Genomic DNA, 15,293 nt, shown 5'->3' on the forward strand with positions numbered 1-15,293 from the left:
GAGGACGGGAGTGGCTGCAGACCGAGGGAGGACGACACTGGCTGCAGACCTGGAGAGGACGAGAGTGGCTGCAGACCGAGAGAGGACGAGAGTGGCTGCAGACCCAAGGAGGACGAGAGTGGCTGCAGACCCAGAGAGGGCGACACTGGCTGCAGACCTGGAGAGGACAACGCTGGCTGCAGACCGAGGGAGGACGAGACTGGCTACAGATCCAGCGCGGACGAGACTGGTTGCCGACCCAGGGAGGACGAGACTGGTTACAGACTGAGGGAGGACGAGAGTGGCTTCAGACCGAGGGAGGACGACACTGGCTCCAGATGCCCCATGGCCAAGCGTGGCAATCTACTCCTGCGGGGTCCGTATGGGCGTCTATGGAAGAATTCTCGAGTTCGTTGGAAGCAATCAGCAACTATATCATTGTCCCAGAATTCGCTATACTGCCAACCTTCAAAGTAGTCCAGCAGCTGAAAAGCTTACCAGATTTCTTGATGTTTCCGATGTTCCTGGCGTTGATACCCCAAGATCATTTCACCTCTGCATCGCCAGAAGTTCCTGACAGGGAGATCATCCGTACTATGAATCTCTTTATAGCTTTTGCAAACGAGGCACGGAATCGAAGTCAATCATCTTCCGACGCTCTCAAGTATGCATCTCAAAACTGGGTTGTTCACCTGTCGCGTGCTCCAAAACCATGGGACGACACTCTCAATCATATATTCCGGGTTTTCTGGAAGCGTCACCTCCTTTCTTGGCTCGAACGGCAGTGGTGTTTGAAGGGGCTGCGGTCTTGTCTTGATATTTTATCCAAGGGGGAGAAACTTGCAAAGGTTATTCCCTTGCTTCAGGTTTGACTTTTTTTCATTTTGTGAACCTCTCTCAATTCTCTCTCATCCACAGTTTGAACCTTCAACGCACAGCCTAATGAACGGTTGTCAGCCATCGGTCCCAATTCCTGGCACTCAACAACGGAAGCTTCGGCCACCCTTCTCCTCTCCGAGGCCCAACACCACTGTACTCCATGTTGGCACATCTAGAAAGCGAACTTCGGTCAATAGCAACAGTGCACTCGAATCGGACACCTCTAATAACCCATCAAAACGTCGGAAATGAATCAAACAGTGTTTGCTACGCAAGACTGGCAGGAGCACCAGTAGGATGCTGGATCACATTTAGTTGATCGCTTGTTATTGAAGATGTTGTCTCTAAGCATCTGCCAGTGTGACAGTGTCATGATGTACTTAGTCTGTGACTGTAGTCAAGTATATTTGTATTTACTTTTCGTTGCATTTTGTATCAATCCACAGTAAGTATCAGGGTTTAGTTTCATACCAGCAGTACAGCCTCTGCAGTGTCTGGAGGCTTATTACAAACTCTCTATGACACATGAATATGATTTTGTTGTGATGACAGGTGAGTGCACAGGGAGAGAAGAGCTAAACACTGTGGGAAGTAAATACCCTGAAAGTAAGTGTGAGAAACACTGAATGACAAATCCCAGTGTTGTAGACACTGGAAAAAAACCTGTTATTTTCAGTGTTCACATCCGTCAGTGCTTAAAACACTGACTGATTTTTCAATGTTCACTTGGTCAGTGCTGTCAGTGATTAAAACACTGACTGATTTTTCAGTGTTCACTTGGCCAGTGTTGTCAGTACTTAAAACACTGAATTACTTGATGAAATTATTCTATAAGGTATTGCCTTCGTCTTTTTTTTTCTAAGTCCGCGCGAGTTACATATATACTACGTCTCACCATAATTTCTAAAGGCCTTATGGCTTAACGGGTCGCATGTCGGCCGGAATTCTCTGTGGTGTTTCCTGTGCTTTGCAGATTGTGAGTTCAACCCCACTTAATTGTATTTTTTGATTTGTGAATTTATTTGCGAAACAATACCATTAATGTCAGTGTTTTTGACACTGAAAAATGTCACTTTCAGGGCTCTAGACACTGAATTCTGGCATAGCTTAACTTTTTGTTCTGACTATGACTGCGGTCATAATGCACAAAACCCTGAAAGTCAGTATTTTGAACATTGACTTTCAGGATTCTATACACTGACCTTCAGTGTTTTTACTTCCCACAGTGTAAAATGAAATATATATTGTGTACATAATAGCATTGTATAGTAGAGAACAGACTGAGATGTTAGGATGACCAAGTTGTTGCAGGGATCACACTTACTGTGGTCCTGTGGACAAGAGGTGAGCGAAACCTTAATTCCCAACATGGGGCTCGTCGTTATATAATCTACAAAACCTTAATATACAGCCACTTGAAGTTTCGAGAGCAGTGTTCTGAGTTCCTCAACAGCGGTCTAGGATCTCAATAAATTCTTTAACTGAACACTGTAAGGCCCCCATTTTTGCTACTTAAGAACACATATAGATAGTCAGATCGATGAGATCAAAGCGTGCAATGATGCTACTAGCCAAATCAATGTTTCTGGTTGTAAAAATTGAGAACATGTGACCAATATAATGTGACACATCAATATTGATATGATGCGCCTCATACATGTATTGACGTGCCTCATCTCTTGTTGGAGTCCGAGTCATCTGAAGGAATAAGGAACTGAAGGACTAGGTACGAGTGCAGATGACATTGGCCGAGCCTTGTCCCGATACTTTTGGTTTCACTATTATATCCTTACCCTATTCTACCCATCTGATAAAATAATGTGCACCCCCATAGAAACATCTCAGTCCTTCTCTTCGAGACTGAGATGTGAGTACCAGAATCATTCATTTACATCCTACGAGCTAACAAGTACTTTAGAATTTATCTACTAGGTACTTACCCAAAACTGTAGAGTCCTTCTCTTCGAGACTGAGATAATTTATCTACTAGCTCCTTTCTCCATTTGCTCCCTGCCTCTCATCGTGAAATCTCTCTCCCTCACACCATCAGTAATGACTCGTTCATTTTTGCATACTCTCATTCATCATGTATTCTATGTTGCATGCACACACTCAGTCCGATTTCTCAGCATGTTACGAAAACTCGGCTCCCATCAGAAATGAGGCGCATATAGCCACCTCGCATCAAATAATGGTCTTCATCGGATCAGACACCAATACAAATTCATCGGCATCTGGGCATTCTAATAGCCCAGACATAGACTTCAACATACGATTATCAGAAGATACCACAGCATACTCGCAAGATTTCCCTAACTTATCACCTCCTTCTCAAGGTCCCAGCTCATACTAGGCAGATTCAGACTCACAGGGCTCATCTTCTCTCTCGGTCCCTGATTCTGAGATTAATATCGAGGAACAACTATTAATAAACACGCCGGACTCACTCTACAACGTGTACATGGCTAAGGTACTACCGGTGTCATGCATGGTATGTGACTCATACCATGACATATACATAGCAGGAGTAATAAGGAAGGTATAATACACCAGACTGTATCTTATCACCAAGTTACCCCATCATTTTTCCTTAGTTATTAGCTAGTATTTTCACTTTCAAAACTTCACTTCCATTTTTTCCATGTATTTCTATTTTGTTCCATGAGATTCTATCTGTTTCCATTTTTCTAGGCATATTTATCCATCAGACTTCCTCTCCAGCCACAAAGCATGTTTGTAAGCTTGTCATGTGACTGGTTAATAATCTGATTTGTAAGGATTCAACTTGACTCATCATGTTTTTGTCATGATTTGTCATGCTTTGTAAGACTTGCAAGTGTATTTATAAGCTACTTAGTAAGAAGGCTGATTCAGCTCACTCAAAAGATTGGTTTGTAAGCATGTTCTTACCAATCCTTGGGATGACTCATGTCTTTTATTCATCTTTCTTTGTAATATTACATTGTATTAATAAGCTAGTTAGTAAACAAGCTGACTCAACACACCAAAAGGATTGATTTGTAAGAATGTTCTTACCAATCCATGTGCTGAATCATGCTTAGTAAGATGGCCTCCAAAAAGGTATAAAGGAGCCCATTTTGCCACTGTCAATCTAGACTTCCCACTTTAAAAACCCTGTTCTCAAATCAAGTGAGATTACCTAAGAAATAAAGTGCAGGCAAAACTAGTGCCTTGAAGTAAGACTAAGAAACATCTATCTGAGTTATATACTACCTTACAGGGGTTGACTATATAACAAACTAACCCACTAAACTTAAACTAAACTTCACACATACAAATAACCTCTCTCTTTCGTAGGAAGGGAGAATCAAACTAAGAGAACTACTTCACATTGAGGCAAACTTTCATAGGGTGAAATAAACCTATTTAATTGACAAAAGACCTCAAAGCAAACCTACAGAGAGAAAGCAAGAAGGGGACATTTTTAAGTAAACCCTCCCAAGAACTCACACGTTATCTACCACGAAAACTAGAAAAGTCGTAGACCGTGTACTTAAGGACTGGCAAGAAGTCTTATCCTATATAGTTGTGCTGTCACTATATATGTGTTGTATATAAGACCCTTAAGTAAGAGGACACCGGTAACCATTGGTTCCCAACAACGATGGAGGCTGCTCTGCCCTGACTGCCATGAATGGGTCCAAACGAGTGTATCATCCCAACTTCCTCTCTGGTATCCTGGGCAGTTCAGCTCGTTGAGCAGCCATCGAGGCAGCCGTAAGTGCATCAAGGCATCAACCAACAAAAACAAACCTGTACTTAATTGGACCATGTCTGATGCGCCTTTGTCTCATTCCCTGAGTCTTACGTCTGATCACAAGTATGTTTCATTTCGGCTTTAATACGTACTTACATCATATGCCTGCAGACCTCGTCATGCTCTCTCACCTGCACCTGCTTTTAATAGCATCTGCACTGGAGTTCCCATCATCTGGCCAGAGGACCTCCACCCTTTCATTATGCTCTTTCCTTGGGAGCGCTATCACAATGGCCCAGACACCCTACCCTTCTTCATAGACACTCGAAATCCCAGCGCTCTTCGCCTCCAGTCTAAGCGCTGCTTGTCATATGGTAGTCCCTGTGATGAATGCACTGAGATCCCTCTTCACATTGAACGTCTGGCAGACATTGCACGCACTCCAAAAGCGCACACTAACTACAAGTTTTTAGGTCTTGCACATGTGCAGGACGTTGCAAGGACTTACGCAGAACAAATCAAGCAGTTGAAGCTGCAGGTACATCCGCTTTATGTTTTTTTCGTGTACATACTAACTCTGATTAGCAGCTAAATGATTCACGCAAGTATATGAGTGCGCTCACACAGCTCGACGACTATAATTGTCTCCTCATGGCTGTATCCGAATGAGACATACCTTTCCTTCAACAGATCATCAATGTCGCTCTATGTAATGGTGCCAGCATTCGTCAGGTGGTCAACAAGCTTGAGGATGCCCTTGAGGGAGTGTATCACCCTCGAGGCTATGATGCGAACAACCTGGATATCGCTATGCTCGTATATAAGCTCGGTGGCCATCAGCTCCTCTTTGCACTGAACCAGAAACTCGCCATTCCTTCCCTCCGCACTCTACGCACCCGATCCACCTTCACTGTTCTCACTCCCACTATCAGCCCCATACATAACGAACACTTCGATCAAAATATCCATGCCATAGTTCTTAGCAATTGCACCAGCTCTGCGTCTTTATGCAGTGTTAGTCTCATGATAGATGAAATCGCCCTGGAAGAAATGGCTGTTCATTTCAGCAAATACAACAAGGTTGGCGGTCTATGTTGGAAACACTCACACCTCGTCGATCCAGTTCTTCAGACGTACAAATCTGCCATGAACATTGCACAGAAGATTCACGATGGGGAGGTCCATCTAGGCAAGGAACTTACAGTCATTGGAGCATCATGTTTTGGCCGGGACGAAATCTTCCCTATATTGGTGGCTCCCACTTGCAAAACAGAGAACACTTATGACACAGAGCAGAACCTTTCCCGAGCAATTGCTAGATGGAACGCAACTGGCGCAGCAGCACAGATCGGACCAGTCTGGTCACTCGCAACTGACAGTGATGCAACTCGATGTGCTGCCGGTCATAAGCTTTTCGTCAAGACTCTGTTACACCAAGACTCACCCTTGTTCGGTACTCTCATCAACATGCTGGGATTGAGTTCTCAAAACTTCAGCACACAACCATCGCCGACTTGTTTTCTACTGACATTGAGACTCATGCAGACCTCCAATCCATCACTCTCCTCAGTGCTCTGCTTGAGTCCATCATTTTACCTTTCACCGATGTAGAGACTCGCGTTTCTGTGGGCTCATATGGGTTCATTTTACGAATTCTGACAACTGGCCTTCATGGCACAACTCACACTATCATCCACTATGACTTCCCTATAGAGTGCACCACTTCCCGCGAAACGTGCCATAGGCGCGACACTTTCCCGCACAATGCACAGCATTCCTGCGTGCGCGCCTTGCGCGCTTTCTTGCGCTTAAGCGCACTATGTCGCACAGCATCCAGGAGCATCCATCCATCGTCCAACCAGTCCCTCAGTATGTCCCTTTTCGTTATCTGACCATATTTAGCATATTACACTTCCCATTTCATTATGCACCCTTAACTTTACATCACCTTACCTCATTTACATACTTAGAGCGCTCCCTATTCGGCTCCGAGCCCTGGGAGAGTGCTTAGGTAGAACTTACATACTCTCATGTTCGTTTTACACCCAACTATTCCACCTTAGCTTCCTACCACCAGCTTCCTACCACTCAGTATCTATCACCAGTTAGTTCCATGCAATGCATGTATCCATCATCATTTTGAGGCCCTAGCATCAGTCTATAGCTAGTGGCACTATCAGTATCCGTCTAGATCCGCACTTTTCCCCTTATCAGTCTCAGTATCCGCCATCTACACTTGTGCACCACTTGCACTACCTTCCTGCTGAGGTGATCTCAACCTGGCTGGGCTGATATGAAATATCTAAAAATGCTCAACCAGTATAAGTGAGTCTTGGCTCTGCCTAGCTGCTATACTCGCAGAATGCAAGAACGTTCGACCCTAAAGGGGACTGCTACTGAACACAGAACCAGATGAAAGAAAGACCCTTGAAGTGCGATGGATGCGCGAAAAGCGCAAGAAGAAAAGCGAAGTGAGCGCGAAGCGCGAGAGAGTGCACTAAGGTAAGCGCGAGCGTGGGAACATGAGCGCTAAGGCACGCGTTGTGCGGAAAATACCGGATAAGGAAACGGATAAGGAAGCGGATGTGCAAAGCGAGTGCAAACGCAGAGCGAGTGTTATAACGAGCGCGGATAAAGGTCTAGTATAGGCGGATAATGATAACCATTGGAAACACAAAGTGCGCCCAAGTGGTGACTACTACTTTAAAGTAAAACCCAATAGTGAGGGAAGTACAGCAAAGGGGAGTAATAATGATGGTGTAGTAAGTCAGCAACTTTATACTATGGAAATCGCATCGGAAGCGAAAGGGATAGGAGCAATAAGTGCTATGAATACGTAATGACATGTAATAACGCTGCAATGCTTGTTACAAACCACGAGGCAAGGCATATGACGTACCAATGAGGTGGATGGACATAGAGGGACGTTCCTGGATGATAGGCAATGCAGGGCAATGCAGGGCGCTTAAGTGCAATAAAGCGCGCAAGGTGCGCGTGTGGGAATGCTGCGCGTTGTGCGGGAAAGTACCGCGCCTATGGCGCGTTTCGCGGGAAAGCTGCGCGTTATGTGTAAAATGACTAGGGACATGATATAAGTCGAATATAGCTGATGGTGCAAGTCGTGCATTGCAGGCCAATTGTCATGAGTTGTGAAAAGGTGCGAAATGTGCCCATATGTGCCTGCAGAAATGCGAGTCTCTACACCGCGCTTCACGCACTTTCGCACTTCGCTTTCCTGCGCACACCTTCAGCGCGTTTCTCGCGCTTTCACCGCCATTCACTAGGGTTGTTCAGCATCATTCTGTGGATCCTTGCTTTCCTTGCTCCCCCTTTAGGGTCAAACGTTCTTGTATTCTGCGAGTATAGCAGCTAGGCAGAGCTGAGACTCACTTATACTGGCTGAGCACTTTTCTTATATGTGCCTGCCAGGTTGTGATACCCACACCGACATCTCTCTCTCACTATCAGAACAAGTCACATTGCTCAGTCATTATTCCCATCTTGCTTTTGCTTTTTCCATGCCCATCAACACTCTTTCATGTCATATCAACTGTATTATGACACTCAGACCATGACAAAGAACTCTATGTTCTGCATCACCAAGCAACAAGATCTGAATTCACATGCTCCCTTTTTCCTTGGCGATGTCGGGGATGATCCCCTCAAGATACTTTTCGGTCGCACACGCATGATTGGGGGCCATAACTCTGCATCTTCGTACGCCCAGGCCCTCGATCGTTTAGGCACTGCAAAGGATATCAATGGTGTCTTCAGGCATCATCCAGAACTTGATCCAGGCCACTGGCGCCTTAAATTAATGTGTCAGGAAGGTGTTGATTATATTAACCATGATGTTTGGAAGGGCGATATCATCTCTTGTCAATGCGATCTGCCCTTGGCATGGCGCAATGGTCGTGACACTGCCCTTGCCATCCTAGCAACTTCACAGCTTGATTCAGCCCATTACTCATTTGCAGAACACTTTAGCACGCCCGGGATCGATATGCTGTGTCCATTTGGAGATAACAAGTACTTAGGGATTGCTCTGGATGAGCTTCAGGATGCCAGTGATGTACCCGAGCTCCCTCCTGCTATTGCAGTTGTCCCCCCTTTGCAATGCCTGGAAACAGTGTTGTCATGTGAGGATGGAGATGAGATTCACAACGTTAATGCAGAGTTGGAGGGGGAGGAGGATGAGGAGGACGAGGAGCTCATGTTAACCTTCCAGGAGGCTCTGATTGATGAGTCAACTGATGCCACTCCTTCTACTCAACCTTCTAGCAAGTTCTCAATGAATCCGTCATCCCCTCCATTGCCGCAAGGGTTTGGTATTCGCCCAGACAACTACCTGCTGTATAGTGGTCGTTGGATCCATAAACAGACCATCTGCCGATTAGTGATCAACAAGGACTTTGTCTCAAAGTTGCTCAATCAACTAGAACGTGTCCGCTCAGGCTTCACAAAAGTCAACAAATGTATTGACATGTCTGCGGGGCCAATCACCGACCGTAATTTATTCCTCATTGGCAATATCTTCCTCACTATCCTTCGCAGTAATCACACACTTTCTATCGGAGTCCTTCGGTCAACAGCAGTGATGCTGAACGGTGTGTCTCACACATCTATTAACATCACTGTCATGAAAGCCTTGCATACCACTGCAAAGATCACCGGACAACTCCTCACCATTATTCCGACTGATTCTGCTACACCTGATGTTGCGCAGTATTGCTTATGGGACGGTGGATATGTCACTGCCCACTCAGTGATTCCAGGGACCTCCAACTCGACAGAGCGTGTCGTCATTGTGACTGTTCCAGGCACTCTTATTGAACCTGTTAACCCTGAGATGACATTCATTCGTCTATGCGACGACATTAATATGGATGCATTCTCACAAGTCAGTGGTGGGCAAAGTACCTGGCAAGTCTCTTGTGACGTGCTCCAAGCAGCATGTGATCTACTGTGGGCAAAAGCAGTCGAACTAAAGGTATTAGTTAAGTCAATTGCATCTGTCACTCCAGTTGATGTCAAATCATTCCCTTATCAATTTCCAGATGGTAAGTGTCTCGTTTCTCTCACCATGTGTTCCATCTATTAACAATGATGTATTTTAGGAACTCCAGCAGTCATTTTTATTGAGGCCAGCAGCCAACTCACAGCATCCGAAGGCGAGCACATTACAATGTGTCCACTTTGCGACGCCAAGGTCCTCGACATGCGGGATCACATAGGCCGCCATATATTACACGCAATGACCAACACTCCTGAGGAGCCGCCTTTGAAGCAAGACATGAGTTTTTTTCTAAATCTATTATCTTACTTTACTAACTCGTTGTGACCAGGTTGATCTTACATGCCCATGTGGCTTCTGCGGTCGTTCTGGAGTGCCTGAGTGCACCATCAGAATCACAGTACCAAGCAGTGGGGCGCCCACCTGGGAAACAAGATGCATATACCAGCACTCATTCAGGTATGGGTCCATCGATTCAGGATCGAAGAACAAGCCCTGTCGCAACCTACCCCTCAAATGCGAACTTTGTCACCCTGTACTCCCTCCCCAGCCCGGAAAGAGCACCCGAAAGGTTCCCATGCTCCCTGTCGAAGCCGTATGGCACTACAACATGACGGCGCATATCTTGGGCCAGCACAAGGAATTCGCCATACCTGGACATAGAGAGGTGGGGGTCCCATTGCCAGTAAGCGTTTGGAGGGTGATGAAACTTACAGATCTTGAGCAGGGCGCTTCGCGCATCCCGAAGGATCGCTGGCAGCCCTCATATGGAAATTTGTCTGAGCAGGACAAGGAGAATGTACCTGTAGCATCAGGATCTCGTCCTAAACGTCCTGCCCTTGAGTCCGCTGGGTCTCTCCCCTGGGCCTCCAAACAAACACATACATCCCTCCAGCTTGGTTCGTTGGTTGTTTAGCTGTCTTGCTGCTTCTTAGTTATCGCTGTACGCTCATGTATGACTCACTTTCAATCGATGTTGTTGCTCTCAGACCTCATTTGTGTGATTGAAATAGTTACTATAATATGGCTAAATTACAGTGACTGTAACGCTGTCAGGGTGGGGGGGCCGTCCGAAGTTACGCCAGGTGTATGTCATAAATTCTTATTTCCCTCACCTCTTGCTTGTGGAGGCAACTTAATTCTACGGCCTCAGCCTGCTTAGAAAGCCAGCCTGGGCGGGCCATATACGGTAGGACCGTCACGTAATTTGCGAACCTCGTCCCGTTTTGGCGTTTCGGATTCCCCCGCTTACCCCGCTTTCGCCTTCGTATTCAACCATGATGCCACTACTCAAATCGTACAATTCTGAGCGTCTATTCCTAATATCTCTATCTGATGATCTACTGACGAGTCTGAGCATACCAGTCTCGATTGTTGAACCAACTGCTTTCAAGCTAAAAAACCTGTCTCTCTCCATGCAGCTACCCACTTCCCCACCAGTCCAACATCAGCAATAGGTGCGCTCCTGAGACTCTTACTTGCTTTCTCAGTTTCTACCGTCAATAATGGGTACCGCGTAGTCAGTTCCTCTTGCCCGTACTTGTTCTCAAAAAAGGTCAACAGCTTCCGGCTTGGGTTGTTCACTTCATCGATAGGGCTAGCACGCAAAGCCTTCATCCATTCGTGCCTCGGGAGCGCTTTAAATTTCAGGCCGGAATGCTGGAGAGACGAAAGGATGGACGTCCACTGCACAAACTTTGGATGAATCACATTCCAGACTGGGCACTCTCCCAATGGCAAATGTTGAGGGGGAATATTGACCAGATCGAGGATAACCTTCGCTGCGTAGTCCACTGGGAGCCACGAGACTGACTCTTCAAGGTTGGGAAGAATTCCGATTGTGTCTGCGCACTGCCACGGAATATGACAATCAGATATATCATCGATAACGAGATTTCATACCTTGATGATGAGTGAAATAGCTTCTGTCTCGTTCCACACGCCATTCTGAGAGTCTCCCACCATTTGGCCAATTCCTGCATGCACTTCAATGACTATTCCCCCGCGGTGAAAGAAGATATCTCACGTAGCACGCCCGCCCGAATAGGTGTCTGCTGAGAGGCAACTTGACAGAGCTTCTCAGTGATCCACTTCGATTGTGCACTAACGAAAGTCAGAAAATCTGAGTGTCAACTGCGCGAGGCACGAGCTCACTAGCCCAACCCCTGAGCGACAGAGGGATCGTCCGTGATGGCTTCTGGAATCGAGTCTGGTCCACGCCAAGCGCCGACAGCACTGATTGAAGATGCGAAGTAAAAGTCCGCTGGTCGTGGATGAGGCGATGCAAGGGCGAGATTAATTAAATTGACAGCTCCACGGATGTGTGGTTCGAAGCTATTGCTCTGTCAGTTGGTTTTCATCGAATCGAGGTGGACTTGCCTGGAAATACCAAGGTTGAAGTTAACCGCCCAAGCATTCTGCACACGAGATTAATGAGAATGAACTAAGTAGTATTTTCGATGCTTACGTGGATAATCAGTGTTGCCCGTGTTGCGATCTCATTGTACATGTTTGACTGAAGTCCAAGCATGTCGGTAGACAGGTCGCAAGCGAGAGCTTTGACACGCAATTGAAACTTCTCATTGTGAGATGATAGCTTCCTTGTCTTCATGGAAGCTGTTATGCGACTGGACGCATCTGCATCGTCCTTTGCTCTGCACAGACAGTAAACAGTGGCCACAGAAGGGTCCGAAAGTAGTTCATCCAGAATATATGCTCCCAGAGACCCAGTCGCACCAGTCAACACAACCTACATCAATATCGCAATCAGAAGTAGGACTTTGGAAAGTACAACAGTGGACTCACAACGCGAGGCGTGACTGAGATACTTGCAGCTCCATTTGTTCCATTGACATGAGCCTTGTGTGTATAAGTGAAAGAGCTGTACTTCTTAACAAGTTCCAGCATGATCTCGAGCGAGCTTCGTCGCGCCAGAGTACCTTCATTGCCAGAGGACGTTGCAACTAGGAGTCGGGCAATCCTATATGTTCACTTCAGCCAAGACTGCATACAGGTATGACACGAAGGGATGAACGTACTGCGTGATAGAAGGATGTTCGAAAACGACGTTTGGAGACAGCTTCTTGCCACCTAGGTAGATCTCCTGCGCCGTTATTCAGCTTACAAGCAGTAACCAACGGAACGTTTGAGCTAACTCTCTTAATGGTGTTTCGTATTCTGCTAGACTGCAACGAGTCCAGCCCGAAATCGAACAGGTCGGTGTCATCTTCTAAGTTGTCGATCGGTCTATCGACCGTCTTGCTGATTATATCTCTGATGGCTGTTCTCGCCTCCGCCTCATCGGTCAGTCGTCTCTTCCCGTCCTCGTCAATGTCACCCTCTAGTCGTTTATAGACCTCGTTGATGACGCCTTCAAATTCCTTGTACACCCGGGGTCTCACAATGCTGCCCTTATCAGCACGGGGAATCACCGTGCCGTAAGGGAGAAACTCGATGGCTTCCGACACAAGCTGTGAGTGCGAGGGGGCCTCGGCATTGGCGAGGGCGACGATAGGCGCCACAAGCTTAGCGAGCTCCGAAGGAGAGCAGTCTTTTACGATTTTGGATGGAAGAATCAGAGCTCCAATTTGAATGCGGCCGGCGCCGAAGATGATGGCATCCGCAATGTAGGGCGACGAGCGAAGTGTGAGTTCCATAGGGACAGGATTCGTCTTCTCGCCATTAACCTGGGCATGTTATTGAATAAACATTATCTTGAACTGGTTCAACACACACACCATGACCAAGGTGTCGTCGATTCTCCCGATGAACTTGTATGTATCTGGGATGGTGGGATGCTTGATAAATAGATCTTTTGTTGCGTATGACCCATCGGGTTGGTTGGTCAGAACCTTCGTCGGTAATTGAGATAACGTATCCAATGGTTAATAAATACTTGCCTTCATGGGCCAGCCATCTAAAACGAACAGTTCATAGGTATCCCCGCCCCGAGGTTCGAATCGCAGGTAGTCGATCACATTCGTGTTTACATGCGGCCCCTTAGCACGCGTCCAATTCCAGCCCTTGTCAGTCTCAAAGTCCCGGAGAGACGTCATGAGTTGACCCATTTCAGCTGCATTGAAAAGAGGCATGCTGGATGTCAAGTTTCTCTCGACCTGTCAACATATCACTCACTAAGACCATAATGGCCAACCAAGCGGACGCCCTCGTTGACAAGGAAGTCACCGAGCTTGTCAGGACATGCGCTACCGCCGAACAAGACAAGCTTGAGACTCTTCAGGATCTGCAGACCTTCAGTGGTCTCAGCGAGGAGTTTTAATGCTAGAGGAACGCCAGATAGTAACTCCACGTCCGGAGCTTGCTTGAGAAGCCTGATAACGTTGGCGGATGTCAATGGTATTGATCCAGTTGGGAAGAGGTACAGTGGTTTTGTAGAATAGATTGCACGATGAAGAATGCAGTGACCGTGTGCCTGTTCAAGGCAAAATGAATAGATTCTGGTAAGGCATACGAGCAACATACATGATACAACGGCAAGGTCGTTAAAGTCGTGAGACCGAAATTCACGCAGTTGCTGATAGCCACTCTGTTGGTTACAGTAATTGGCTTTGGGAAACCAGTGGAGCCACTCGAGTGGATGGTCGTAACTGGAAGAAGAGATTCATCCTCCCACTTTAATACAGGATCCCATCGCGTCTTCTCTGGGTACGAACAACGAGCGGCTGGGCCGAAGACGTCAGGTGAAGGCTGGTTGATGATCGTCACAGCACCGGGGTTGCTGAGATGGGTAAGAGCTGCTGTTGCGGAAGGTAGTAGCAGGTCTTGCACTATTATGTGGGTTGCATTTGTCACGGTCAAGAGGTGGGCAATCGCAGAAGGAGAGTTATTCGGCGACAAGAAGAGTACACCTGTAGAAAGATTGGCAAAGTCAGAGCCAGACTGCTGTGTTATGCACTAACAGTAGCCCATTCGATAAAGCGTCAACTCGGTCACTACATAACTTATGTTGCTAACGCCTAGGATTCCAACTGTCATCCTACTGGTGGTATCCCCTTTGGAACGTCCATTGAGTAGTCCGTTATCCCGTAGGTGGTGGGCCAACAAGGACGCTGACGCATCGAGGTCAGCCAGAGTATACTTGATGCACTTTGTGGCTGCTGTCAATTTCACCCACAGAATTTAAGCAACATGTCGTACTTACATTGAAGTCCTTGTCTGGTATGCCCAAGATTTCAAGGTTTGGGTGATTGCGAGCACGTTCGGCTATAAGGTGGTTGAGCGAGTATATCGTGGACATGGTACTTAGGTCGTTCAATCACTGATCTTGAAGGGTATCTGAAGCGTACTAGTATCCCCATTGGCAACTTCGGGCCTGTTTTAAAGGACTCGGTAGTCACTGCTCAGTTAAGCAGTATACCCGACTCCCACGAAGAGGATTTTGTCAGATCGAAATCCTCAGGCACCTATACCGAGTGACCAGTCCCTTGTTCCTACTGTACCTCCGTGTATCATAGGAGGCAACTGTAGATTGCGTGCCACCGAGCTGCAAAGTTAGTAACCTTGACCATCTAATTGGACCATGACTCGGACATCTGAACAAGATAAAACCAGCAGCGCCATTGGATGCTTGTCATATGTCGGAGTGCCAGTGGCGTAACTCTGATAATAAGTCGGAGTGGCGTAACTGATAGACTAGCTCAAACTCGGGTTGAAACTTCGGCGGGCGAAACTCCGACGCATCAA

General features: G+C 46.7%; 3 protein-coding genes across 3 annotated transcripts; 2 read left to right on the top strand and 1 right to left on the bottom strand.

Annotated features, from left to right (window-relative positions):
• Positions 1-5,380: 5,380 nt before the first annotated feature.
• DFJ58DRAFT_656796 (uncharacterized protein) lies at positions 5,381-6,187 on the top strand (the record flags this gene model as incomplete). The annotated part of the gene is made up of 1 exon (XM_041381941.1): positions 5,381-6,187. A coding segment is annotated over one exon (807 nt), but the record flags the coding sequence as incomplete, so codon positions are not given.
• Positions 6,188-8,114: 1,927 nt separating this feature from the next.
• Positions 8,115-10,506, top strand: DFJ58DRAFT_725359 (uncharacterized protein; the record flags this gene model as incomplete). The annotated part of the gene is made up of 3 exons (XM_041385231.1): positions 8,115-9,636; positions 9,694-9,873; positions 10,070-10,506. 3 exons carry the CDS (start codon positions 8,115-8,117, stop codon positions 10,504-10,506), a joined length of 2,139 nt encoding a protein of 712 aa, XP_041246413.1.
• A 337-nt stretch (positions 10,507-10,843) lies between these two features.
• DFJ58DRAFT_231521 (L-aminoadipate-semialdehyde dehydrogenase) lies at positions 10,844-15,010 on the bottom strand. The gene is made up of 15 exons (XM_041379369.1): positions 14,752-15,010; positions 14,510-14,696; positions 14,073-14,458; positions 13,725-14,022; positions 13,490-13,662; positions 13,328-13,441; positions 12,746-13,276; positions 12,629-12,693; positions 12,396-12,570; positions 12,058-12,339; positions 11,970-12,007; positions 11,745-11,924; positions 11,617-11,693; positions 11,493-11,566; positions 10,844-11,441 (listed from the first exon to the last, which is right to left on the bottom strand). The coding sequence occupies exons 1-15, from the start codon at positions 14,845-14,847 to the stop codon at positions 10,980-10,982; spliced, it is 3,138 nt and encodes a 1,045-aa protein (XP_041246414.1). The 5' UTR covers positions 14,848-15,010; the 3' UTR covers positions 10,844-10,979.
• Positions 15,011-15,293: the final 283 nt, after the last annotated feature.

The sequence above is a fragment of the Suillus subalutaceus genome, assembly GCF_016647625.1.
Source record: "Suillus subalutaceus strain FC151 chromosome Unknown DFJ58scaffold_26, whole genome shotgun sequence".
NCBI classification, from domain to species: domain Eukaryota; kingdom Fungi; phylum Basidiomycota; class Agaricomycetes; order Boletales; family Suillaceae; genus Suillus; species Suillus subalutaceus.

Bases quoted from the DNA above. Each gene is read 5' to 3' on its own strand.
- DFJ58DRAFT_231521 (XM_041379369.1), bottom strand. From the start codon at position 14,847: ATGTCCACGATATACTCGCTCAACCACCTTATAGCCGAACGTGCTCGC. The intron at 13,442-13,489 runs GCAAGTATTTAT...TTACCGACGAAG, and splicing joins TAGATGGCTGGCCCATGAAG to GTTCTGACCAACCAACCCGA. The intron at 11,442-11,492 runs GTATGAAATCTC...ATTCCGTGGCAG, and splicing joins CTATTTCACTCATCATCAAG to TGCGCAGACACAATCGGAAT.